Below are 26421 nucleotides of genomic sequence, written 5' to 3'. Positions count from 1 at the left end.
TCGCTAGCAAACAAAGGAGGTGAGGCCCCTAAAAACCTCTCTGCCAACACCCTCATCCTCCGCAAACCTGCGGCGGGTCCCTCGCAGCTCTGCAGCCAGCTGCCGCCGCTCGCCCGCCAGCCAGCCGGAGAGGGGGATCCAGCCTCCTCTGGGCCGGGGGAGGCCGCAGGTACGCGGTATGCCTCGGACCGCAACATCCCGGGAAACCGTGAAACCCCCGGCCAGGGAACCGGGCGAAGCCGGGGCTTTCGGGGGGAACAGGCACTTCCGAGGGGCGGCCGCGGGGCCATCGCGCCGTCCCTCCCGGCTCGGCCCTTTTTTAATTTCCCCGGGGCGGATCGGGCTCGGGGACGGGAAATCGCCGGGCAGCGGGAAGGCTCCGAGTCTCGCCGTCCCCACCCGGGCGGGGATTTTTCCTCCGCGGGTTTCCCCCCCGCGGAGTCGATGCGGTTCGGCGGGGCGGCGCTGCCCGGGGCCGCACCCGCCACCGGGCAGCCCTCGGGGGCACCGGGCGCCCGCAACGAGTTGAGCCGTGCTCAGCGCCGTCCGGGGCAGTGGCTGCAGGCGCTGAAGCCGCCGGGGCAGGTCTCCGGCTCTGGGCTTTTTTTTCCTTCCCAGCACTCGTTTTTCCTTAAATATTTGCAGACGGGGCTGGAGCGATGCGCAGCGCCGGGGAGGGAGAGCATCGCCGTCCGCTCCGCTCCGCTCCCCCGAGCCAGGGAGCGGCTCCGCCCGAAGCGGGGCGGCCGCTGCCCGGCCCGGGTTTCTCCTGGAGCAGGCGAGCTGATTTCGAGCCGGTTTCACTACCGAGAGAGCCCCGGTGGCGGGGCATCACCCTTGGCTTTTTGCTTTTTTTTTTCCCCTCTTCCCTTTTGGGATGCTTTTAAAGGAAAAATTAATTAAAAAAAAAAAAGGCGGGGGGAGGAAAGAAAGGGAAAGGGAGCCGGGCTGCTCGGCCGTGCCCCCGGAGCCGGGAAGGGCCGCCTGCCCCTCGAGGCGTGGCAGGGCCGGTGTCTGCAGCCAGGCAGGAGAGCGGGGAGGAAACTTATTCCGAGTGGGGTGGAGAGGGGAGGGCAGGGGGTGGGGGTCGGGCAGGGAGGTATCAGCTCCAGGAAATGTGTCTTGGCAGCAGTCGGACGGGCGCTTCCCCGCAGGTTAGTGCGCTCCGCTCCGGTGCCGTCCAGGGCGCAAACACTCCCTCTTCTCCGCGGCTCGGCTCCGGGCAGCACCGGCCTCGCAAAGGTCGGCGACGGAAAATCCGGGCAGGCAGGAGCCGCGGCAGGACCCCGCCGGCCGGGGGGCTGCCGGGTGCCCCCTTGCCCGCTCCGTCGAAGGAGGTGCCGCCCGGGGCACCCCAGGTAGGCGGCGGCGGCCCCGCATCCTGCCGGCGGAGGCCCCGGCGAGCCGCGTCCCCCGACGGGGCGGCGAGGCCGGGGAGCCGCTGTGTGGACCTCCCCCCCCCCCCCGCCCTCCCCAAACCCGTTGCCTTCGGCCGCCGGGAGGGAGGCGGGCAGCGGGGCGGGCGGCGAGGGGGGAGCCCCGGCGGCGGCGGCGGCCGGGCTGAGCGCTGCGTGTCCGGGCTGTGTTGGCAGGCGGGCGGCGCGGCCCCCTCGCCCGCCCCGGCGCCTCACCATGTTGGACGGGCTGAAGATGGAGGAGAGTTTGCAGAGCGCTCTGGACCCCGCGGCCCCCTTCTCCTCGCTGCTGGGTAAGTCGAAGGGGCGCCGCCGGCTCTCCCGGGGACCCGGCTCTGCCGGGCGAGCCGTGGTCCGAGGGGAGGGACCGGACCCCGCACGGCTCCCGCTCGGGCTCGCCCCACGCGTGTCCGCGGCCCTGGGGAAGCTTTCCGCCGGCTCGCCTCGGCCCGCGGCGCTGCGCCGCTGCCCAGCGCCTGGGCTGCGCCCCGGCGCCCTCCTGCCCGGCTCCCTTTTCGTTCGGCGATTTAATTAAAATGTTCCCCCGCCGCACCCCCCTCTTCCGCGAGGTGAAGGGCTTTCCGTCGTGTTGCAAAATAAACGATTTATTTTTTTGGCTTTTTAACGCCGTTCTCAAACAATCGCCGCCTCCGCGAGCTGCGGCTCTGCCGGCGTCTTTCCGAGAGGAACGAAATCGGGGGCGATTTGCCCCCCCCGGAGCTCCTGTAAAGCACAGCTGCCCCCCGGACCCGGGCGCAGCGCCCCGCACACCCACCGCCCCCAGGGAGCGGTTGGGACGCCCCCAGCCCCCACCGGCCTCCCAGCCCGTGCTGGGCAGCGAGAGCAGCGGCATCGTCCGTCCGCCTGTCCTTCTACTACCCCTCCATCCGCCCACCCGCCCCTTCCACTGAGCCCTTTCTCCGCAGGCAGAGCCGCGACCCCCAAGTCGGTGTGCGAAGGGTGCCAGCGAGTCATTTCGGACCGGTTCCTGCTCCGCCTGAACGACAGCCTGTGGCACGAGCAGTGCGTGCAGTGCGCGTCGTGCAAGGAGCCCCTGCAGACCACCTGCTTCTACCGCGACAAGAAGCTCTACTGCAAGCTGGACTACGAGAAGTAGGTGACCCGCTGCCCCTCGGCGCCTTCCCCTGCCCGCCGGCCAAGCCCCGTGCCCTCTCCGCCGCGTCGCTCCCGCCGCCCGCGAAGCCCCAGCGCCCTGCCGCAGGGGCAGGGGGTCGGCCGGGCTCGCCCCCCCCCCCCCCCCCCGCGGCTCCCGACCCGTGGCTCCCCGGTGCCGGGTCCGGCCGCTCGGTGCGGCGTGTCCCAAGAGGTGTCAGCCTTATTGCAATGCGTAGGAAGTTTTGCTTCTGCCCCGCAGCCTGGTTGCATCCCGGTTTCTTCCCTTCTGGGAGGTGTTTTGTTGCTGTTGGTTTGTGCCTTGGGAGTTTAGGAGCCTCTCGCTGGGAGCCTCTGGGACCTGGGTGCAGTCCAGTAGCCCCAGGGCCATGGAGGGAAGTGGCAAAGCATTTCTCTGTGTCCTCTGGGTTATTTTCCTACTGAGCACTAGTGTGAGGAGCATTATATCCTCCCTAAGCCTGGTCCTGGACAGGCCTATTTTCCTGATATCCCCCTCAGGCAGGGCAATGCTATCAGTGTCACTGGACAGATGGGGAAACTGAGGCACTCGGCGAGGAATGGTGAAGGCCCTGCTGAATTTGGAGTGATTTCCATCACATGCGGAGGCTTTGCCCACGTCTGAGGCTGTGATGGAGCAGGAATTTGGACCGAGGCGTCCTGAGGTCTAAAGCTCCCAGCCGCACTGCTGCCCCTTTGGAAAGTGTGGGGCTGCGAGGAAACTTGTAATGGGGAAGAGGCTGCAAGGGATTTTTTCTTTCTTTTTTTTTAAAAGAAGAAAAACCTTGTGGGGGCAGGTCGTTAGCGGACTGGCAGCAGAAATGGGGAGAAGCCTCTTACATCTTTCTTGCAGTAATTCTCTTTTCCTTCTGCTTGGCCAGCTCTTGCCGTCCCCACCGGTCCCCGCTCCCTGCTGGGGACCAGCCGGGGGCCCTGGTAGAGACTCCTCTGGGGCGCGGGCTGTGTCCGAGGGCCAGGGGCTCCTTTCTCAGCAAAATTCACAACAGGGCCCACGAACGTCCAGTGGAAGCCGAGGCAGGCGGCGTCTAACATGGCGTCTGCCGAATTTCCGTAGTCGTTTTTTCCCTGGCTGGGTTTTGAAGCTGTTGGATTTTCGTGTTGTCTCTGGGCCGCTTGTTTCTTGAAGAGGGTGCAGATCGGAGGCCGGGCGGGTGGATTTCTTTGCTGTTCCAATGGCACCGCTATTTAGGAGCGATGCAATCTAATTCCCGGAAAGCTGGCCAGCTAGCGATTTTATTAAAAAACAGAGTCAGTGGCCATATTCTTGTCTCTGGCCTTCAGCGCGCTGTGGGTTAGTGAGCGTACCGTGGGTTAGCCGTACTCGGTGCCTTTTTCTTAAAGTTTCCTTTAAGTCCTGTATTGTGGGTCCGAGTTTAATCACTATGGATACAGGGAAAATTGAAAGCAGAATTTGTGTGTGTGACCTTATTTTCAAATATTTCTGAAACAGCAAAAGAATTATTCGCTACTAGAGCGGAAAGGAGAGGTCTGCGTTAAGTTTTTGGACAAAAATTTGTTGAGGTTGGGTACGCTGCTTATTTGTCAGTAGAAATTCGGCTACTGGTTCTCACAGATTTGCAACACAATTTAAAGTGCGTCTTCTGCTTTATCACTACCTCCGTTCAGGGTACGCTGGGCTGCGATTAAGGGGAAATTGGAGCAAACGTTAGCGCAGAAATGCCCTTCTGATTTGCAGTAAGTGCAGGTTTTACCGTCTCTACGTTCTTACAGCAGCTTCTGAATGCTAGAAGCCAGGCTCAGACCTGAAATCTTCCTCCTGTGTCTCCTGGCCGTGAAGGAAATCAGTGCCGCGGTCGGCTGCTTTGCTGCGCTCGTCTCGCCTGACAGAGGACCCAGGGCTGTTGGGATAGAGGAGCACTGATGGCAAAAAAAAAAAAAGTCGCAAATATTTCCAAGCTAGTGCTAAATTCTGGTGGTGGTATTCCCCCCCCCCCTCGCCCTTGGTTATTTCCCAGCTGCGTTTGGGTTGGTAACTTCTGTTTGAGACTGAGCGTTTGTGGCCACAGGCAGTTTTCCCTGAACCGCGAGGGTTTCAGCCCTGGCCGGCTGTAGCTGACGGGCGAGCGGCAGCGGCAGGCTCGGTGCTGGAGGCAGCGCCGGCGCGGCCGCGCTCCTCTGCCGCCTCCCCGGCATTAACATGCTAACAACGCGCCGGGGTCCCAGCGCTCCCGCAGCTGATGTCCGCTGCCGGCGCCTTCCCCTCCGCGAGCTACTTGTCCCCGTTGCTGTTCCCTTGCTTTTTCTTCTTTTCCTGGGACGGCGGCTGCCGTGTCCCAGCCCTGGCTGCCGCCGCCTGCTCCCTGCCCGTCCCTCCGGACCCCGCTGCGCCCGGGGGTGCTCCCGCCGTGCCCCGTCCTGGGGCTCCGCGCCTCTCTCGCGCTCGTCACATAGGAGCGGGGACATCGGGGACGAGGGGCAGAGTCCCAAAGAGCGCTGTTGCCTTCCAGCTCCGAGACTTGCGTGTGACTCCGTATTTAATAGCACGCATCTCTGCCGAAACTGCCAGTTCTCTCTTTCGGCTTAGGGGTTTCCTCCGATACGAAGCGTAGGGACGGCTGTTCGGGAACGATGTGCTCGCCGCAGAGGCATACAAAGCCCTCCAGTCTGGTGATAACACAGATCACGGTGCTTTTAGTGTGAAACGTACAGGGGAAGAGCAGCTGATATTGGACGGAGCAGATTATTTCAAGCCCAGAGCCGGGTTTGTGCTGGGTAATTATTGCAGGCGATTGACAGCGTCTGGAAGGCACAGCAGGGTAAAAGGTCTGTTCCCCCCCGTGGCCGCTCGCACCAGGGTTTGTGAGAGTGGAGCTGGGCTCTCAGGGCTTCTCCCGTAGGTCTGGAGGCAGCAGCGCTCCCATTGAGGCAGGAGGTTTGGGATTTCTTTGTTGAAACGCTGGAGCTGAGGGTATCGAGGGAGCGATCAGGATCCTACCTGGCAGTGTTTTGTTTTATTTTTTTTTAATTCAAACAAGGGAATTTTTTTTTTCCCCTCCCAGATGGTGACTATTGGGATAGCTTTCCAAACACGAATAGGTGCAGCATTTTCTGAGCTGCATCTACAGCTTGCTGTCTGTTCCGCTTATAACAAGGCTGCAGAGGGTTAATAACTGAGCACAGGACGGCAGAGTTATGCATTTAGTTATAAATACACCCGTGGAAAGTGTTACATACTGTTTTAAGCAACCGTCTGACTTGCTGGACTCTAGAAATTGATGAATCATTTATTAAAACAGATGTTTTACATTTCTTAATCTTTTGCAAGAGGAAGACCTCGGTAGAGAACCTGGAGAGGCTTTCCACAAAGACAGCTCCCGTAAAGACCGGGAGCACCGGGCCGAGTCTCGGCATCTTCTCGGGGCGGCTCAGCGGTGGGGTGGGAGAAGGCGGATCGCTCCCTCGCTGGCGGGGGCAGCAACAGCGGGGAGGGCTCCTCGCGAGAGGCCGCTCGGCCCCGCGCCCCTGGGACAGCGTCTATTTGGGGCAGAGGACGCGCGTTACGGAACATCCTGCATCTCACGGCAGCCCCCGGCAGTTGGCCAAACCTGATAAGTCTCAACTCTTACGAGGTTCAGGCTGCTGCTTCGTGTGATTGCAGAGCAGCCCAGGGGAATCTCCCTGGCTCTGGGGTCCCATCGCCCCTCTGCACTAGCGACTGAGGGGGTGGGGATGGTGGTGATATTTTTGGGGGCCAACACGAAATGTGGCTGCAAGCTGGGGTGGTTGGGAAGGGGCTCCTCAAACAGCTCATTTTGCTTGGAAAGGCTCGTGGCCTCGTTTCGGATCGTGTCCACGGGGGGGTCTGGTGGGCTCTTCCCTCTGGCGCTGGGAGCGAGCTGAGGAGCTGGGTGGTGTAGCTGGGCTGGACGGCAGAGGTGGCTTCCTGGTACTCTGTGTCCCGTTGGGAAAAGCCATGACTGTGTGCTCCAAATCCACATGAATATGGACATGCCTGAACCCCAATCTCTCAGAGGCGTTTCGTGGTACCCTTGCAAGGGCTGGGAGGAGCTGGAGCCGTGGGGAGGACCTGGAGCCGCGGGGGCGCTCTGGATGTTCTGGAGATGAAGGCGGCAGGAGATGCTGGGGTAAAGAAACCCCACCGACCACTTTTTGAGGCCGGGTCGGCTGACAGCGGTGCGGTCGTGACAGGGGGGCGCAGCTGGGGAGCGTGGCGACGGCGTGACTGCTTGGCACGTCCCCAGCCGCGGCGCAGAGCCCCGGCTCCCACCCCCGCCTGGCAGGAGCAGATGGTCGGCACATCTCGGAGCAGGGCTGGCATGTGGGCCCCGGGAGCGGAGGGGCGGCCGCAGCGCTGCGCCGCGATGCGGGGCTCCCTGGCGCAGCGAGGCACTTGTGTGACGCTTGCACCGTGTTAGCAAGACTTGACAGCTCTGTGCTGTTGCCAGCTTCTGCAGTTTCAGGGCAAAGCTTTCCGGCCTTGGCGTTTGCTCTTAAATCCCCTGCTCCTGGAATCATGTGATTGCGTGGGCCCTTCAAACTCCTCTTTCCTGAATTAAAGCGTGGAGGTGTGTTCGGCTGCAGGGAAAAAGCAGTGTGCGTGGAGGCCTTTAGTCTCTCTGTACGTATGAAAGAAAACGCACACTCAAAGAAACGCACAAGCATTGGGTTTTTAAATCACGCTCGATGTCTTGATTTGGGAGGTGCGCACGGGTAGCTCGAATCCCTCTGTAGCACGGCGCTGGGAGGCTGAAGCTGCCTCTGCCCAAGAGGACGGTAAGAGCCGTCGCGCCCAGCGCGAGGCAGGGACTCGAGGCAGCAGAGCCTCTTTTTATCCGCTAGAAACTCTTTTGACAGCTGTTGCTGTAGATGAGAGGGGAAAGGGTTTAAAGCATCATTGCTGTTTATCTTGCTTAAGGGGAGTAATGGAGGTAATTGCCCAGTTAGCTGCAAACTGTGGAGCTGCTTCCCCAGCCTAGAGTTGTCATAAGAGGGATAATCCGAAATGGATTGAACGAATAAGGTGATGCCAACATTAAATGCTTAGGGCGGCCTTGTTCCTGCTGACGGGAGATTTCCAGAGGCTTGGAGGGTTTCTGTGGTCAATAAATAGTTTTTCTCTCGGAGCGAGGCGTGATGAAAGGAGACTATCGCTCCTCTTGTAGTTGGATGGGGGGAGAGCAGCCCCTCCAGAGAGGTGCAATTCAGTCGACTTTCGATGTGTGTTTTTGCATTATTGCCGGGGATCCTGCAGAGGTGACAGTGCTAACTTGGGTTTCTCCAGCTGGCTGGGGATGGAGGGCAGCCACGCTGGCCTGGGCAGTAGCAGAGAGCATGGCAGGTCTCTGTGATGCCAGTCTCTCCTTCCCTCTTTCAATCCCATGGCTTTTTCTTCTACCATCTCCCACCCTGACTGCGGTCCTTCCCTCCTTGCCCGTCTCCCACCGCCTTTTCTCCCATAGCAAGTCCCTTCTCTCTCCTCACCTGCTTTTCAATGGCTCTCAGTTCCCCTTTGGTTTTCTGGCTCCCCATCTCTTCCCAGAGGAACATTTTGGTGCCCCTTGGCCTGGGGGGAGGAGGGGGAGCTGGCACCCTGCTCCTACCCCCTCCCCTAATCTGGAGCCTCTGGAGAGGAGGGAACAGCCCGTGTCCTGCCCCCCGCAGCGCTCCTGGCCCCAGGCAAAGGACATCTCTTTCCATGCCTGGCTTCAGGTGGAAACAGGTCGTTTTATTCAGTTGCCTCGTTAGGCTGGTGGGGGGGGGGCTGCGAAAAAGAAGCGAAATAGCGGTGTGCAGTGATTAGAGGGGCATGAAGGAGGCCGCGGCGAGGTTTGCTCCAGAAACACGAGGCAACTACGTTACGTTGCCGCTTCTTGCCTGCGTCTCGGCCACGTGAGACGGCCCCCCGTCCTCCAGCACGCCGCTCGCAAGGCTGCTATTTTCGAAAGGGAGCAAAGACTAGATCTGGCGAGCTGCCCCTTCCCCCTGCCCTTAATTAGATTTGCGTCTTACAATTAATGTTTCATATAAAGGCCTGGAACGGAGAGACGTTTGGCAGCTTGGGAGCGAGGCAGCCTTGTGTGCAAACAAGCCAAATATACTCGTCATCTGTCCCTCCGTGGTGGGGACAGGGATAGCTTTGGACTCGGCCCTTCTTTGCTTATCGGAGGTGGCCTTGGCGCGAGCCGGCTGCGGCCCCGACGGTGGCTGCGGGTCGGTGCTGGCGGGGTCCCGTCTTGAGCCACGTCGGCGCCTTCCACCCTTTCTGCTGCCCTATTTCGGTCCTGCGATTTCCCTCCGCTGCCTTTTTCTTTCTTTCTCCCCCCTCGGCGCGTCTCTCCCTGCTCCGGCAGTAGACCTAAATGGAGCAGTTGGAGCCGGTTGAATCATTTCGGGTTTCGTAATCCCAGCGAAGGCGCTGCAGAGAGAGTGGCATGGGGAAGAAAGGGGGGTTTGTTTTGTTTCGAGGCGAATTTGGTTTCCACCAGCTGGAACGACAGCTGGGTCCTCTCCTGCCCAAGCTCTCCAGCCTTTGGGTGTCCGGTTCCTCACCTGCTCGCAGCCGCTAGGCAAAGAGATGAATTTTCCAAATCCTGTTTTTAAAATAACCCAGAACTGGGTTTCTTGCATTGGGCGTGCTGAAGCCCGGCAGCGACCGCAGCGGTCGGGGCTGATTTCCTCGCGGCCGCGCGCCCCGCTGAGAAGGCAGCGCTTTGCGGTCTGCCTCCACCTGGGCTCGCAGGAAGGGAGCTGTCAACGGGGTGAAACCTCCTTAAAAGAGCCGAATCTGCAGCGTCGGCCGAGACCGACGCTGCGTAGCCACTTTGGGGCTCCCAGTGTGTCCAGGAGGACCCAAAGCATCCTCCGCCTTGGAGGGGGCGAAGGAGCCGATGCCCTTGGGGTGAGGGTTGGCCTCCGTCGCTGGGGTGGTACCTCTCCGGGGCGCGAGGGTGCAGGCCCTACTTCTGCTTGAGAAGGGGAATAAACATGGATTGAACCAGATTTTGGAAGGGATACTTTTTTTTTCTTGTTTTTAGAAATGTGTTTTTCCAGGGGAAATTAGAATTTGTGAGCGTGTGTAATAGGTTTCACAATGAGGGGTTGCAAAAAGGAACTAACTGGGCTCCCGGAAATTGCAAATACTGCAGAGATTTATGTGACAGCGACTGAAGCCACGGTTAGGCTATATTGTAAGTACAGTAATGCTTTTTTGTTTTTGTGACATCAATACTTATAACCTGGAAGCAGACTGATAAATCCTGCCGGGGCAGAACCGAGCCAGCCAGTCCCCAGATACGTTTTCCCCGATGCTGTTTGTCCTCAGAGGCGATGTATGAAACCAGGTTGTCCCTTGTGTTTTCAGTGAGCAATCCAGGCTGACTGCAAGCGCTGGGGCTGTGCGTCTGTGAAATCGGCAGGCGTTTCACTCCAGGTCTGTTTCTTATTTGTTCGTTTGGGTTTTTTGTTTTGTTTGTTTGGGGTTTTTTTATTTGCATTTTTTTCCTTTGTTTAAGAGCATCGAACCTCAGTTGCTCAGGAGAGGCGTTCTGTAACCGCAGGATTTCAGCGTTTAAGGACAGCCAGATCTCGAAGATTTTGCTGAGGGGTTGAGGTCAGGATGAGTTGTGAGTAGTGCCGTCCCAGGATTTCGCATGCAGCAGTGGCACGATATCTGCACGGTGGCACTGTTTTCTATTTATTTGGGGTTTTACTGTTGCAGGACTCTGGTCGTCTTGCTCATCTGTTTTGCTGGCATTTATTAATGAAGGACCAGTTTCTTGAGTCTGTTGGGGGTCACTCAAGTGCTCCACGCTTTGCAGGTCGACTGTTTGAAAATAGTTATTTTCTTCCACAAAGGTTTGTTTTTTTTTTTTTTTTTTCCCCAGAAGGAGGGTAGTTTATATTTCTCAAAACAGGAGTGAAATCATGACGTGGTCAATGCAAACGATTTACGTTATTGTACTTGTGCGTGTGCGCCTACCTTAGAGGCTCGGCATTTCCTACGCCTGTGGATACGATTCGGCTTTTGGGTTCAGGTGGTCGGGATTCAGCGCCTGGTTCTGCTGTGGGGGGTGGTGGTAGCCTGCAGGCGACTGAGCAGCGACTCTGCTCCTTCCTCTGTGAAACGGGCCTGGAAATGTAAAGTCTTCGTCCATCATTACAGGTGCTTTGAGCACGTTGCATGGGGCGTTGAAGGCAGGGCGTTAGTTCTCAGTCTCTCTCTCTCTCCCAGATTTGCCTAATTTTTTTGGTCATGTCTGCCGTTGCGTTTTCCACCTTGGGTTACTTTTGACCAGCGATGTCGGAGAGGTTGTGTTGCAAAGATAAACAAGTTTTCCCAAGCGCGATGGAAAGAGTCAGCCAGGCTGAGGAGAGAGAGACTGAGGGAACGGGTGGTGTACAGCCTCGTGCCTTCCTCGATGCCAAAATTTGTCGCCCTGCAAGGCACAAATCTGCAGGAGAACAGCTTTCCTCCATCCCCTCCGCTCTCCTTGGCGGGCAGCGGTATTTCCCCGCGGCCCTGCGCCTCCGTCGAGGTAAGCCCTGCCACCTGAGCCCGTCGGTGCAAGGCCGGCTCCCCCCGAGCACCGCTCCACCTCTGCTCGCGGCCGTGGCAGGACTCCCGCCGCCGCGGCCTTTCAGCAACCGGAAGATTTGCCCTCTAAACCCCGGCCCAGGGTCGCCGGGGCTCCACGGCCGCAGATGAAAGGTTTGCCCAGAGCGGAGGCATCTCGCTCGTCCGTCCTCAGGGCAAATACCTAGAAGGGCAGAGCCTGCTGGAGGAGGCTTCCTCGGCCCATAATTGTGCTTCCCGAGCCCATCAGGGCCCGGTATTGATCCTTCACAGCTGCCTCCCTGTTGCTGTTGACTGTACATTGTCTCTGGCCGCTCCCTACCCCTCTCCTTCCCTTGTGGGCTTCGTTTCCTAATGCTGCTCTCGGGGAGATCTTTCTGTCCTTGACAGCGGAACAAATCCCTTTGAACGCAACCATCACTCCTCTCGCCATTGTCCTCCTCCCGGCCCTCCGCCCCCGCCGCCACCGTGCCAAATCTCCCCGTGGTGCGGCTATTCCTCTGGAATGATAACCACCATCTCCGCCTCGCTGCGGGCCCCGGAGATGGCTCCAGGCAAGGCGGAGAGTCCCCCGCGTCTGAAGAGCGGAAAGTGGGGTCTTAAAAAGCACAAGAGGCAGTGGCATGTTGTGGAGAAAAAGCTTTCCGGACTGTTTTGATTTAATTTCTCTCTTTGGTGCGCTCGCCCTCCTCTCTGGTTTTACGCTGCAGAGCTCCTCGGATGAATCTGGAATCGCTGTGTGTCAAGGGCTCCCTCTTCCCTGCCTGAATTCAGAGGGGTCACGTTATAAGTTGATTTTTCACTGTGTAATATCACCCCAAGGCAGCTGAGCAGGAAGAGGGAGGCTGGAATTTTCTCTTTGCTAGTAAAGCTCAGGAAAGCATTTGGCATGAAAAATTTGGAAAGGAGAGAGAAATAGGTTAAGGGAAATGAAGATAGTTCTCAGATGTGGCATTTTTTATTGGAAAGAGTCAGTGTTGTCTGTTCCTCCCCCTCCACCCCCCACCCCCCCCCCCGGCTAAATTTCAAGGATGTTTCAATTGCCATTTCTGCTCAGCATTTGTTGACCTTTTGTGCCGATTCCTGGAAAACAGTGTCTTAGCTGTGCGAAATGGTTACGGTCTCTGCAGTAATGTGTTCAAACAGGTGGAGGGAAAAACAATGTGAAAACTCCACCACGTTCACCATTGCCTCCGCGGCGGTGATCCTGATGCCTTTTGGATAAATAAATTCTCAGACGCTTATAGTGGAAGTGGCTGTTAGATCTTCTAATTTGGATGTTTGTCAAAGCAAGCCCAAAAACTCACCCAGTGATGTCTATGTTAACCTCGTAACTGGGACTGCCCTACAGCACACTCCTGGGGCATCTTCTCCATTTCTGATTTTTGAGAGGCTAGTCTAGGCAGCAGGCGAGGAGGAAAGCACCCGCGATCCAGCCCTTCTGGAAACAGACTCCTTAGGAGTTCTGTCTGAGTGCTGGGGGACGAAAGGGCTCAACTTGCATTTCTCTCTTCTTCCCACCCACTGGCAGGTAGAGCCAGGAGGCTCCTTGCCAGATGCTGTAAGTAGCCGTGCAGTGTGTGGGTTGCGTGTGCAGCACCACCAGCTCTGTAAGAGGTGTTTGGTATAGGGAGAACAGTCTCTTCTCAATTTGCAGGCCACTTTCTGTAGGCTTCTGCAAGGACTGAAGGGCAGATCTCAAGATCTAAAGATTCAGGATTTGAACTGCCCCATGGAGAAGCTCACCTCTAGCTCTGGAGGGAGCTGAGGGCACTTTGCTCACCTGAACCAAGTCTGTGAACCCAGTCTTAGGCTCAGGCTCAGGCACTGCAGTCTCTGCTTAGGTGAGATGGGTCCGGGCTCAGTGCGTCTCGAGTCTCACTTGCATTAACCAACTGGGTTTGGCAACGGAGAGCTGAAATACTTAATTATGTATATCTCAATCTCTCCGCTGATGGGCAGAGCGCTGCAGTGATATCGAGCATTCCCTTTTAAACAGCAATGTGGATGTGGGAGCTTGGATAAGAAAGCCATTAAGCATTTGAATCTTCTTGATGCCTGCTCAGGTGAACGTTGCTCCTTCATTCTGTATCCATAATTACGAAAGGCTGACAGAGTAACCTCAATGGACTGGCTTAAAAGTTTAATGAAGCTTAAAGACTCATAGGTTGGGCTCTCACGTCCGAGCTCGTTTCAGCTCTGGCCCTAGGAAAGAGGGTTAACCAGAAGGCAGGAGAGACTTCCTGCACACATTACCTTGAGGACATAAAAACCCACATTTGATGGGAGGTTCTGTTATCGGATGGATTAGGAGAAAGTAATGGGAGAGGAGGTCTGAGATGGTGAAGGGCCCTGCACAGGGAAAGTAAGTCCAAATGAGGCTTGTGTCCTTGGTAGTGGGAAGGCTATTGTCCCCATTGTAGGGATTCCTGGATGAAACTTTCTGGCCTCTGTTGTGCAAGGTGTGTGTGTGTGTGTGTGATGGATAGCTTCTAGTTTGCAGCTTTGCATCCGGGTAGCACTGAAGGCAGATTGCCAGCATGTTGCAGGATCTGGGTCACTCCCCTGTGTGTCTGTACTGTCTGATACAACCTGCATCTCCCTTCAGAGAGATGCTCCAGGGTCGGGAGGGTTGCTAACATGCCTGCAGTCTGTGCCCTGAGCGTCATCATTTTGGGATTTTCCTCTGCAGAGTCAAACCCACCTTTGCACCACTGTTGGCCTGCTCAGACATGGAACCAAAGCCTTGAGCAGACGGTGGAGTCCGCTCTCAGCTGAGCTGCCTCCGGGACTGGGTTGGGGGGAGAAGCAGTGTCCAGATGTGCTGCGTTGCAGATCTCCACTGGACTCAGTTTTTGGTTTCATGGTAACGGCTTACAGTGGAACGACCTCTGGCCAAGCACGTTCTGGGCTCCTGCCCGATCCCAGCCGTTCACCTTTCTCCTCCTCTAGCCTCATGGCTAAACTGCAGCTGAGGCGCAGTAATGATTTTCAACCTCTTTAAGCACCGCTGCACTGAGGAAGGAAGAAACGTGGCCAAAGTTTTGATGCTGGGATGCATACAGGAATGCAGCTAGGTTCATGGGTCTGTTTCTCTAGGGCCACCCATCTGAGAGTTGCCAAAGGACCCATCCTGCAGTGCAGTGTTATGACCCATCCTTAGCTAGGCAGGGTGGGTGATGCACCCAACCGTTCCCTAGCAAGTTGTGTGACGGATCTGGCCACTGAACCAGACAGCCCAAATTCACACCACTGCTGGAGTGGCCCGTCCCCAGTCTCTACAAATAAACTCTTTTTATGCTATTTCAGACTGGATAGCACCCCCTCCCCCTGGAATCTTTGCCTTTGAAAATAATACCTATTTAAAATAATACCCACCCCACCACCGTGATTCATTTGTGCTTGTTTCAGGCACTCCAAATTTGCCCCCAAATATTGACCTTGGTCCTTCCCTCTCCAGCCTGGCAACTGCAGAGCGCCCTTCTCGGTGCAGAGCAGGCGCTGGCCTCCGTGCGGAGGTGACGCTCCGCAGCCGCGAGGAAGCGACTGTTGCGAGACGTGTCCAGCTTGCTTGGTCAGGGAAGCGTGTCGGGCTCGTTGTGGGTGAAAGGTGCTAATGAAATGAAAACCAAATCTATGCGTCCTCCTTTAGTGCCTTCATGCTGGAAAAGCGCAGCAAAAGTGAAGCAACGACACATCCTGCCGAAGCTGCGTTTTTTTTTTTTTTTTTTCCACAAGGATTAGTGGTTCAAGAGCGAGGATTTTCAAACTGACAAGCCCTTGGCAGAGAAATAATTTGAAGCTTTATATGCTTTGTGTTTTCTAAGTAGTTCTCAATGACTCTATCCCTTGGGGCATTTTTTAAGTCCACAAAAGGGGGGGAAAAATGTGTATTTCCTCAGTGTCTTTGAAAATATGCAAGATGTTGGTGGAGATCATTCAAGACTTAACTCAAAGATTTTTCTGTTTGTTTATTTAACTGCGTCCGATGAACTAACTTTTTTGGACAGTGATGTTTCAGAAATGGATCTTAGAAATCAGAGATGGAAGCAGACAGATAGATGTGATCATTTTTAGACCATCTCAGGAATGCAGGTTTTGCCTCAGCAGTATGTCCTCTGGAGTTTTTGCCCTGCTCCTTTCTATGAGAGATGACTTCTGGCTCCATCAGAGCTCATTTTCCCCATCAATATTTGTTACTTGCTTGCACTGAGCTACCCCTCGTTCCTCTTTCCTCCCTCTCTCTGCGTTTCCCACTGCGTTGCCATGAGCGCAGCGTGATTTGATGGGTGCGTGGACTTCACCGTATGGCTTCCCTGCGGCGCCACCGCCAAGAGGGATGGTTCCCGCGCTGCTGCCCTCCTCCCCAGCTGCGCCTTCCTGCCCTCCTCCCGTTTGCGGCCCTAGCGAGCCAGCTCACTGCTCTGGCTGAGAACATGTCACAGGGAGAAGTCGTTTTGCTTCCCTTTTCCAGACAGGTTTCCAGCCTGCCCCGGCAGCCACCCTGAGCGCCTTGGCTATGCACCCTGCGGCATATGCTTGCGATGCTGCTTGCGGTCTCGGGAGGATCTGCGAGAGGACCCTATCGGCATTTGTGCTCGCAGGCTTGCTGCTGATCCGACGACATCCCTTTTCCACGCCTTCTCCCCAGTTTTTCCCTGTGCGATATCCCCCACGCCATCCTCCTGCTTCCACCCCGTCCCGGGTCTGGGCTCGAGCGGGGAGCGTGCAATATGAAAGGGCCTGGAGGGACCCGGAGCGGTGGACGAGGGCCACGTTATTGCATCTGCTGGCAGGGCCGGGCCGGGGCGCTCCGCTGGGATTGCTGGTGCAATATTCCTGCCGTTGGCGGGGAGCGGGGATCGCCAGCTGGGCCGCCGTTAATAACGGCGTTGCTCTACCTTGCCTTTATTAAGTGAGGGAAGTCTCTGTTCGTCGCGTCTGGGCTCAGGCTGCTCGGAGAGAGGGGAGGGGGGCAGCGGGGAGATGACATTTGATGTAATTAGAGCCTCTCGGTGGAAACAGGGCGTGTGGGCCGGTGGGGGCACCGCTGAGAGGTGGTGGCGTACCTCTGCCGCGGGGCTGGGGCTGCGGGAGCCGGGGGGTCCTGCCCCCAAACCCACCTGCAGGCTCTGCCCACCCCACACGCCTCCTTCTTGCCCTCGTCCTTCCTGACCCCTTGGGATGTGGGGCTCAGCCCCGCACCGTCTGGCTCCAGTCCCCGTCCCTCCCTCTCTCTGTCCCCTAAGGGTTTTACTGGGGGGCTCCCTCTGTGCTCCCCCTCCGTTCCTGGGTGGTTTTTCTTCTCCGCAGGCTTTGCTGTCCCTCCCAACATCCTGTTGCAGTTGGGATGTGTGCCCTGGGGCTGGAGGGCCCCGTTGGCACCCTCACACCCGCTTTCCCAAGGCCACGTGCACCCCTGTAAGGGCTGGGGTGGCCCCAAGACACCTCCGCGCAAGGTGCCCCTCGGCCAGCACAGGCTAACGAAGCAATTAGCTTTTAGCCAGAGGAGTGGTGAGCAGCTCGCTTTCTCCATTCCCCCATCTCCTGGAGACCCTCCTACGTTCACCGAAGTCTGGTTGGCCCTGGAGGGAGGCCAAGCCGTAGCCCCAGGGTTAGCAAGGTCCCTTGTGCCCCGCAGATGTGGGCAGAGCTCAGTAGGGCTGCGTTAGCAGAGGAGCATGGTCCTCGGCAGGCAGGAGGGGACCCGTCTATGCTGGCTGTGCTCTGTCCTGGCCATAATTTCTCAGGGGAAAGGGTTTTTTCTCAGCTCCTCTGTCCAGACGCTGTGAATCCCACTAAAACTTTTGACCGGAGGAGGGATTACGTGATCAAGTTTCAGCCCCTTTCTGTAAGTGGTGTAAACTCTGTGCCTGGAGCTCAAGTGACATTTTGTGGGAGATAGGAGGGTATTAAGTGTTGGTTCTTGCAGATAAAAATAGCCAATGGCCTGACGACGTTTTCTGTCTTCTCTTCCCTCTGGTCACTGGTCTGACCTGGCTCTGTCGCCTCCGCATTGGCTCTCCCAACTCGATCTTTTCTTAGCATCAGGCATGGGGGGCACCGGGAGCCTGGCGGTGCTTGGTTCCCCTCGAGCAACCCCAGCCGCCTGTCACTACTCTGCTCCTTTCCTCCAAACTCTCCATAAGCACCGTGGGGAAATGGCCAGGCAGGCACCAGGCTCTCGGGGCAGATGCGCCAGCCTCTTCTGCGCTTGCGCGTGCCTCCGAGCCCGCAGGGCGGTGTGGTGGCCCGAGCGCCCGCTGGACAGTGAGATGCGTGTCCCAGGTATGTGGTCAGACAGGCTGCAAGCAAACGCTGTCCGGCCTTGTTGATGTGAGCGTACGCTAAAAGCACCACCCCTCCGCCCTGAAACCGTAGCCTATTCTCAAGGTGGGTGCCCAAAACTGGCCGTCATTGCAAACCTTGCCACTAATGCAGGAACCCTCCTAGTTACAGGAGACCCTGTGCATGCGCACGTGTCCGCATGTCTGTTTTTCCCGTTGCTGTGTTTCAGAGCTGATGTTTTCATCCTGAGGTTGCAGCCAGAGCTGGCTCGGGGCCCCTCAGCAGCATCGGCAGAGCTGACTCTTGCTGCTCCAGCAAGGAGGGGCTGGGGCCGGTCGAAAGGAAAGGGAAGGAGAGGAGGAGGAGGAGGAGGAGGGAGCAGCAAAGCCTGGCTCACTCTGAGCTGGGACCAGACACACTGCTGGGAGAGGCTCTGCTGCCCACCCAGGGCAGCAGCCAGCCCGGCTTTCCCAGGCCCTGCGTCAGCTCGGCATCACACGTTTCCACCGCCACCTACAGCCCCCTTAAACCCTCAGCTGTAGGGCTGGCAGTGGCTTTGGACAGACAGGAAGATGGTAGGAGGCAGGGTGGACACAGGCAATTTCTCCTAGTATTGAGCCTTATTTTCTTGCGGCTGTGCTGGGAAGTCCTGATTTATCAGCCTCCCTTGCTCTGCGCCCGTGGATTGGCTGTTTCCATTTTGGTCCTTTGAGGGTGCCTCAGTTCCAGGTGGCTGTTCATCATCTTTGTAAATTGTTCTGATATCCAGCAGAGCACTGGTCTCTCTAAGGAGCTGTTGACGGACCTCTTAGCTGCCTAGTCAGGCTGTCTTCATTGTGCCTTTTTAATTGTAGGCTCATTTTAAATATCTTTCTAAAAAAAAGTGATGCTTTTGGAAACAACATCTTTACTTGCTTCCCTTTATCAGCCATTGGTTGAAGGGTCTCTTCCATCAGGAGTAAGGATTTAGGTTCTTGTGTGTCTGGAGTTGAAGTGATGCTCTTGCACTTGGTCGCCTACAGTAGTGGGCGATTATTGAGCCCCTGCCAGGAATTCTTCCAGTGGGATCAGGAACACTCTCGGGTGTTACATTTGTCCTGTAGTGTGTAACCTCTAAGTAGAGCCCGTCGCATTTCATAACATATCATGTGATGTTGGTGATGTCAACCAAGCGCCCTGCGTTTCAAGGTCAGCCGTAAATGTTCGGGTTCGCGTCTCCTAGGGCTCTGTTAACTCCTGGGTTAAAGTCTTCAGTACCTTCGGAGCGCAGACGTGAAGACCAAGGCGGCTTTGCTCTAGGTTAGCCGTCCAATTTGCTTTCCACCCAGCGAGACTGCCACCCTGCCCTCGGGCGCAGGCTCTCCCCTGTGCGGGGTGTGCTCCTGGGGGCCACAATCAGCACGGCTCTGGGACACAAACCCTGCCGTGTTTGTCCTACTGCCACCTGAGTGTTTCTCAGGTACTAATGTCAAGCTGTTCCCACCTCTGGAAACTGCTGCCCCTGCTCCAGGCTCATGTTGTCAGGTGCAGCACTGTGTCTTGCTAAAGGCAGGAGGATTCAGTGGGGATGAGCAAACATGCAAACAGTATTCCTTGTCTCTGTGTCTTAAAATACCTCCCCAAAAGGACTTCAGCTTGTGTTCCTCAAGCTGGGGAGCTGCTGCGCAGAGAAAGAGTCTGTTTGCTGGCAGAGGTGAGCAGCAAGGTCCTTGTCTTGAGATGATGGGAGTCTCCTGGTATGCCCTTTCTCCCGGGGGCTGAGAAAAGGTAAGGGGGGAGATGAGGCAGGGTGAAGGTGGGAGAAGAGAAGGAGGACGTTGCACCTTTGGCTCCAAGCGTAATGTGTAATGCCCTCGGGCTGACTGATCATCTGCAAGTCTTGGGGACTTGGGTCCACCTCAGGGCTCTTTCTCCTGTTGGTGGGTGGGAGCCCCCCAGGCCCAGCGCGGGTCTGAGCCACCTTGCGTGCCAGAGGAGATAGCCAGGACGGGGGAGGCAGCTGGACAGCCCCGGTGCCACATGAGAGCTAGTGCTCAGGTGGACAACTGGTGCAATGATGTCCTTTTTCCCTTCGCTCGCTAGCCTCTCAAAGGACAGCACAGCCATCCCCGCGGGAAGAGCTGGGAGAATCTCCCCGCGCTTTTTATCAATAAATAAATGTTTTAGGCCGACTGCATAAAACAATTTCAAGTGACCTTTTGGACGGCTCGTTAAATGAGAATTAGAGAATGTTTAAAATATTAATGGATGATTGGCTCTCACCAGGTCTCCTGTTAGGTGAACGTTTCATTTATAATTTGGCCCAAAGTTGGGATGTGCTGAGAGATACGCAGTCTGCAGCCTGTGCAAGGGGGTTAACGTGGTGCTCTCTCCTGCCAGAAAATAATAGAAGCCAGGGACTGTCTAGGGATTGTGCGTGAAGGATTAGGAAGAGGATATGCACTGGTCTGTCTGCAGCTGGCTGAAGTCTAGCTCGGAGTGGTAAGCCTGGAAATCATTGCCTTCTGATGGCTGCGAGGGGCCTGATGGAAAGGGAGCTTGTATCCCAAGACCTGGGAAGCTCTGCAGCCGGGTGATGCTCTTAGTGGGAGGCGGCGAGGGGATCATCTGCGCTGCTGAGATGTTTATCACGGTCAGGAAGGAGGAAGCACAGTGGTGCGGATGCTTCCTCTTCTGCTTTCCAGGTGCCGTAGTTGCCTGGTGTGAACAGAGGGTGCTGGGCTCTGGGGACCAGGGCTTTCTGCAGGACGCCTTGCCAGATCTGCATATTCTGCTGGGAGCCTGCCTTTACCTGCAGCAATATTTTTGTTTTTTAAAGCTCCAGGTCGTTGAGTCAGGGGATTCAATGAAATCCTCCTATACCTTTTAATAGGGAGCATGTGTAAGTATCTGGATCTAGGCAAAGCTTGGAGATGCTCAGATCTCGTGCTGTTCGAGCTCCTGATGCTGGCAGTGCCGTTTCTGGAAAAGTTCACCTCCGACTGCCTCAGGAAGCTGGAATCACAGCTCTCTGGGTTAGTGAGCGCATGAAGATTACCCAGCGTCAGTTATTCAGCATTAAGATCTAACCGTGTTGATGGAAGAGGTCTGCAGAGACGGAGCATGACATCTTGTCTCTAAACACAGGACAGCTTTTGTATGCGCCTTTGGATCTAAAAATAAAGAAGTGAAGAAACCTATGAAGACCCTGTGGCCATAAACTACCACGCTCTTGCTCTGCCTCCTTAGCCGAGGTCTGACACATTATGCTGTGGAGGATCGCGGTGGTACCTGACCTCCACAAGGCGAGCTGGGCCATTATGGCCTTCACCCAAGAGAAGCACGTTGCTTCTGTGGCAACTATTAATTGCTTCCTGAATTTAAAAAGCATAAATAAACTAGCTTGCCTGGGAATGAGTTAGCTGGTGCATAAATGCTTTGCCATTAATGCATTGCTGACCCTGATGATGATGCAAGGACCAGAAGAGCTTTCAAAGAATTTACCAGAAACCATTTCAGTGGAGGTTGTGTGTTGTAAATCCTTAAGTAATGGCATGGAGGGAATTAGATTAGATAATAGTTTGCAGAAACTGGGCATGATTCCCCATTGAGGTTCTTGAGATCATTAGAAACACAGCATGGTGAGGTGAGGCTTTTGTGTGTCCTTATCCCAGCAACTCACAAGTGATTTTACAACCTGGAAAACAAGATTATCGAGGAGGCTGTTAGGGTTTGTTTTACATGCTGCAATAACAAGTGACATTCTGGAGAAAAACAGGGTCCTGTTACATCTGAAGGCACACCGTAAAACCACACTGTCACGGTTCCCTACGTCTGAGCTCCCTGAGACCACAGCGATGGCCTCAGCTGCAGGAGCGCTGGGGAGCCACCGGTCCAGAAACTTTACTTTTGCAGCATTGCCTGGAGGATGAGCCAGGAAGGGGCCTGTTTGTACTGGGTCAAAGCTGCTGCCGACATTTCCCATCACAGAAGTACCGGGGCACCTGGCAGACTTCTTTATGGGCTCTCTCAGACAGTCCCATACCTACGCTGAGGTCACCCCAGCTTGCAACTTTAAACTAGCTGCAGCAAAGGAGGTAGCGTCTGACCTCGCTTTTACAATCTGTCACGTGTCCTTCTCTCCTCTCCTCTCCTCCCGTCAGCTGCCCTAAAGCTTTTAGCAGGTTTCAAGGCGGCCCCAGCACCTTTGTGCCAACTCTTCCGCCCATGGATAGGGCTGCTGAGCTATTTCGCATGGAGATGCTGGCGTGTGGGGCTGTTTGTGGCCTTTCCCCCTCGGTGACATCTTTCATGCGCTCGCTACCTCTGCTGTGACTGCCTTGGGCGCGCGCCGCACCGCGCTCAGGTCTTGCCGCTGTCGGGCTCTGGCACCGCCTCTGCTCCCTGGGGTTCCTCTGGGCACTGAGCTGTGCACGAAAACAGGGCAAGGTGGGAGGCTGGCAGCTCCCTGGGGCTGTCCATAAGGTTTTCCTGAGGAGTCTGGGGTGAAGAGTGTGCCCAAACAGCGTTGGGATGGGGTTTGGTGGGGGACAAATGCTTAGAGAGCAGCTCTACGGGGCAGAAGTGGGGTCTTGCAGGCTAGTGGCTTTTGGTGACAGATTTGCTTTTATCGTCCGGTGCACATGTTGCATCTTCCACAGGCGGTTAAGGATGTCACCGGCCACAAAGAGCCAGGACGCTCGGCAAACAGCGTTACACCGCTCTCGTGTGAAAGGGCGGGCATGGGAAAAACCACTGCACCTGAGGCAAAAAGTATTTCCCAGATCCAATATCTATGCAATGAGACACAGTGCAGTGGGAATTGCACAGCGTTTGAGGGGGCAGCGCTCACAGTGAAAGGAGTCGGGAGCCAGGCTGCCGCAAGCCCTAATAACAGTCTTGCTGCCTGCCTGGGGCAAGGCACTGGTGCTGAAAAGATCAAATCTAGCGGCTGATATTCGGATGCCCTTGGAGGACGTGGCCGTTAATGGCTGCGTAGCAGATCACGGCTGGCTTGTCCTTCTGTCAAGTGAGAAGGGCTTCCCTGCGCGTAGTGTCTCAGGGCCACCTGGCACCCGCAGAGATTGCTGCTGTTTTCAGCAGGGTGGCAGCGTTCGGTACCAGCAAAGGTGTAAACACAGATTAGTGCTGGGCTGTGCGCTTCTGCAGCTACAGATTTCGCTCTCTCTCCAACAGAAGGAGGGAGTTCAAAGAGTCTCTGGCCTTCCCAGAAAAGGAAATTCAAGGATCCAGCCCTGAGCCTTTTATTCTCTTACCCAGAAGGGTCCCACCCCAGCCAAGAAAGTCCTAAATCCAGCTGGGAGCGGAAATTGGGAAGAAAAGGGCCGTGCAAGGGCCGTGTTTCATTCACACCGCTCCGCGGCGCTGGTCATTCCCCTGGAGCACGTGTGAAGTTACGTTTGGTCTGGATCTGCGTGAGTGCTTTTTGTTTATTCTCCTTTAGGAAGGATGGGGGGGGGGGGGACGAGGAGGCCTCGGTGAGTCAGTTTGGAGCCGAATGCCTCACAATCCTCAGAGCAGACACTCGCATCCAATTTTCTGTCTCTCTTTGTTTAATGGGCCTCAGCACACGTCGCAAAGCTGAAGTTGCATATGCAAACATCCCGCGGCCAGATTGCACAGTCTTGCCTAACTGGGTTTCTTTCTGGAGGTTTCATGCAAGGTCGCAGCTTCACCTTTTAACCAGTAAGAAACTCTCTGGCTCAGGGAGGCTGACCTCAGGGGCGGTGGTGTTTTGTGCTGGTAGGAGTTTTGCTCAGCCTTGTAGATGCTTTCTGCTGATGTGTAGGTGGAGGAGGGAAGGCTGCTTTGCATCGTGTGTTGAAAATGAGTTCCCCGCTTTCTCCCTGCTGCGACGTGGTTTGGAGGTGCCTTTCCGCGTTGGTGACAATGGCTCGAATCTGTCACTCCTTGCCTTAATCACCTGGGGTGGTGTCAGCTTGGAAAGCATTCAGAAGGTCGGCATGTGCCATCATTAGGCTTCAGTGGTAACACATCACTGATGTAAATAGAGACTGTCTCAGCAGCTGGTCTCCAAAATCAGCACTCCCTGTTGCTTCGATTTAGACTCTGTTTGCGCTCAGATGATTTTTTTTCCTGAGGCATGCCCTCTCTACAAGCGTTTGCAGTAGACTCCAACACGCTTGGGCTTTCGGGCAGGCTTCACTTTTCTACTGGAGGATACGTAGTCTCATGTCGTGGGGTCAAATCAGCAGGGTGCTGCAGCTGTGCGAGAGCCCTTTCCCTCCTCTGGGGCCTACGGAGGACTCCCAGGGGCAGGGGAGGACTCAGAGGGAGGGGAGACGGCGCGGAAATCGAGCATCGCAGCCTGATGGGCTGTATCCATCACCCCCAGAGGGATCACATCTCAGGCTTGCCTTGGGGACCATCGTGGGAGCACGGAGCGGTCCCCGAGCCCTGCGCCGGGTGGCGGGCCACAGAGCAGCCGCCTGCTTCGGGTTGGCGGCCCAAAGGCGGCCGCGCTGAGCCGTGCCTGGGAAACGGGGAGGTGAGCCTCGAGACGGCAGCCAGGAGAAATCCCGGCCCTGAAACAGCAACCGCAGCCCAGTGCCAGGAATCGGGAAGAAAGGGCTGGGCCTTGCACTCGCCGCCCGCAACCCGGATTAAGCGCCTCGCATCAGTCACTCTGTCGAGCGCTCTCGCTGCTAATCATTTCCACATGGTGCTCACGGACCCCAGGAGCACGAGGAATGTCTTCAGCGCAGCATCTCGCTGCGGACAGGGTGGTTCCTGAGGTGCTGTTTTGTCACGTAGGACGAGGACGTCCCTTGCCATCGCCTCTGATAACCGTCGTCTTTGAGAAGAAGCCAAGGTGGGATGTTGCAGAGCTGCAGCAAAGCCTGGAAATCTTGGGTACCCATGGGCACGGTCCCAAAATAAGTACCACGGGCGGTTTGGCTGGGAGGGTCTTTCGCAGCCTGCCTTCCCCTGCATAACCGGTCCCGATGCTTTGATCCGGCTCCGCGAGCGAAAGGGCAGCTCGGTTCCCGCAGCTTGTCCAGTCCTCAGGCCACCGATGCAACCTGCTGAGAAATGAGGCCAATTAGTGCCAAGCTGGAGGGCGTTTCTGGGCTGGGAACGCCCAACGGTAACTGCGGAGCAACGTGACTTATTTGATGGAGGCTGCAAAACAAGGTTGGACCGGTGCTGGCTTCGGGACTTGGCTTGCGGAGGGACCAGGCGGAGGTTCGAAGGCACCTTCCCATCAGTGCCAGCACCGCCAGGAGATGACTTTTTATTTGGTGTTCTAAGTGGACGCGCTTGTGGGGCGGCGGCGAGTTGAACAGAAGGTGAAGTCTCTCCTCCGCCCCTCCTGGCCTCCCGTCAGGCTGCGACGGCTCTGTGCAGCAAGGCAGCGGGCAGGGGAGGGAAGGAGGAGAGGATAACGCCCCAGCCATGGGCTCTGGCCATTTCTGGATGAGTAGGTCATCTGGGTGTGGGAGGGGAGCTGGTGTCCAAGCCAGTCGGGAGAGGCTGAGGTTTGGGTGTATGTGCGATTTGGGGGAAAGTGAGAAGGGATTTCTTACAAGAGAGGAATGTGAGTTTCCTCCTTCACATATGTCTCCGGTTCTTCCAGTCTGCAACAAAGTCATCAAATTGCCCAAGACCTGGCAGCGGGGACAGCCCAAGAAGCGAATCATTGCAAAGCAGCTCCCCTCCTCCCTTTCTGCCTCCACATACTTGTGCATCAGGAACCACTTTAATCCCCGTTTGGGTGATAAAACTCCTGCCCTTCCTGATGTTGGACTGTTTTAAGGCCAAGATCCTCAGGAGTTCATACACGTTGTAGCACTGGTCTTACTCGGTGTTGCTGGTGTAAAAGATGTGGTTTTCCCTTGACTTGGTTGCACTGTAAAACCCTCCAAACGGTCCAGAGAAGGGCTGGTGTGCTTAGACATCAGCGATCACTGCAGCCATTTGGAGGAGACCGCGTGATGTAGGCCGTGTGGCTTTCCTTGTCCCCATATCAGGCCAGAGTGACGGTGACTCAGTCCCACTCATTCCAGCTGAATTATCGGGTGCTGAGACAGGAGCCAGTGTCCTGTGAAGACGCCCAGCTGGGAAGCATCGGGGCAAGTGCTGGGTCTTGGTGCTGTAGGATGCTCCAGATGGGTCGGGATCAAGGCCTGTCCCTTGCAATTCTGCATGATGCTTTTTCTGCAGAGAGGACCTCCCTACCTTTGTAACTGTGAGGAGCACAAGACGAACCAGTCCATGGTTTAGGATAGCTCCTTATGGGGTGTTTCATGGTGTTTCATCTGTCTTCCTGTGGGCTTCTGTCTCATTCCAGAGCTATGTAAGAGTGGCTACAGCAAGACTGTCCTCTCCCCCGATGGGAGTTCACGTCGTGTCTGGTTTTGCAGCCACCCTGGCAGGATCCCCTCCTAGCAGTGGCTTAGCCCGCACATGCATGCTAGTCCTTCTTCTTTGATCCTCTTCCTGGGGAAACCCTCCGGGTTGCTGCAGATCTGCCTCCAGCTTCTTGTGATGTCTGGGGCGAGACCCACGACCCGTATGGTCAGGAAGTCCCAAAAGAACTGGTTATATTTGTGCTCCAAGATGCTCTGAGTACCGCTCTGGGTAGCAGCATGTGTGCTTCGCTCGTGTGCCTGGTTTGTAGTCTGCTCCTGCACTGGGCTGCCTCTCTGCTTCTCTGCTCCTGGCTTTTTCTTCCTTTTGAAGGATCTGCTCTGGATGTTTTTCCTCCTGATGCAGAAGCTGCATTTTTCCAAGTTGAATTTCCTTTGTTATTTTTCGCTCTCTCAGGGGTCCTCTTGAGATAATTCTGTGCTATTCCCACCCTTTTCAGTTCATTATCTCCTGCTATTGCTATTAACATGCTGGTTAGCCACGAACTGCAATCGCCAATGAAGATGTCGGGTTGGGCTGATCCTAGCCCTGCTCCTTCAGGCAGCTCTGCTTCTCCAACTTCTGCAGATCCCTCTGTACCTTTCCCTCCCTTTTGACAATTTAAACTGTTTTCACTTCACA

The 26421-nt window shown here is 56.1% G+C and overlaps 1 protein-coding gene across 1 annotated transcript in view; it reads left to right on the top strand.

Annotated features, from left to right (window-relative positions):
• Window positions 1-1053: 1053 nt before the first annotated feature.
• Window positions 1054-26421, top strand: part of LMX1A (LIM homeobox transcription factor 1 alpha) — a 45937-nt gene continuing 20569 nt past the window's right edge. Inside the window, exons 1-3 of the mRNA XM_068952735.1 lie at window positions 1054-1154; window positions 1593-1708; window positions 2342-2528. Of these exons, the coding sequence (XP_068808836.1) occupies window positions 1633-1708; window positions 2342-2528 (263 nt within the window). The 5' untranslated portion in view covers window positions 1054-1154; window positions 1593-1632. The remainder of the gene's footprint in view (window positions 1155-1592; window positions 1709-2341; window positions 2529-26421) is intronic.

Source organism: Struthio camelus, chromosome 8 (assembly GCF_040807025.1).
Source record: "Struthio camelus isolate bStrCam1 chromosome 8, bStrCam1.hap1, whole genome shotgun sequence".
Classification (NCBI taxonomy): Eukaryota; Metazoa; Chordata; class Aves; order Struthioniformes; family Struthionidae; genus Struthio; species Struthio camelus.
This window is presented reverse-complemented; position numbering and strand designations above follow the sequence as displayed.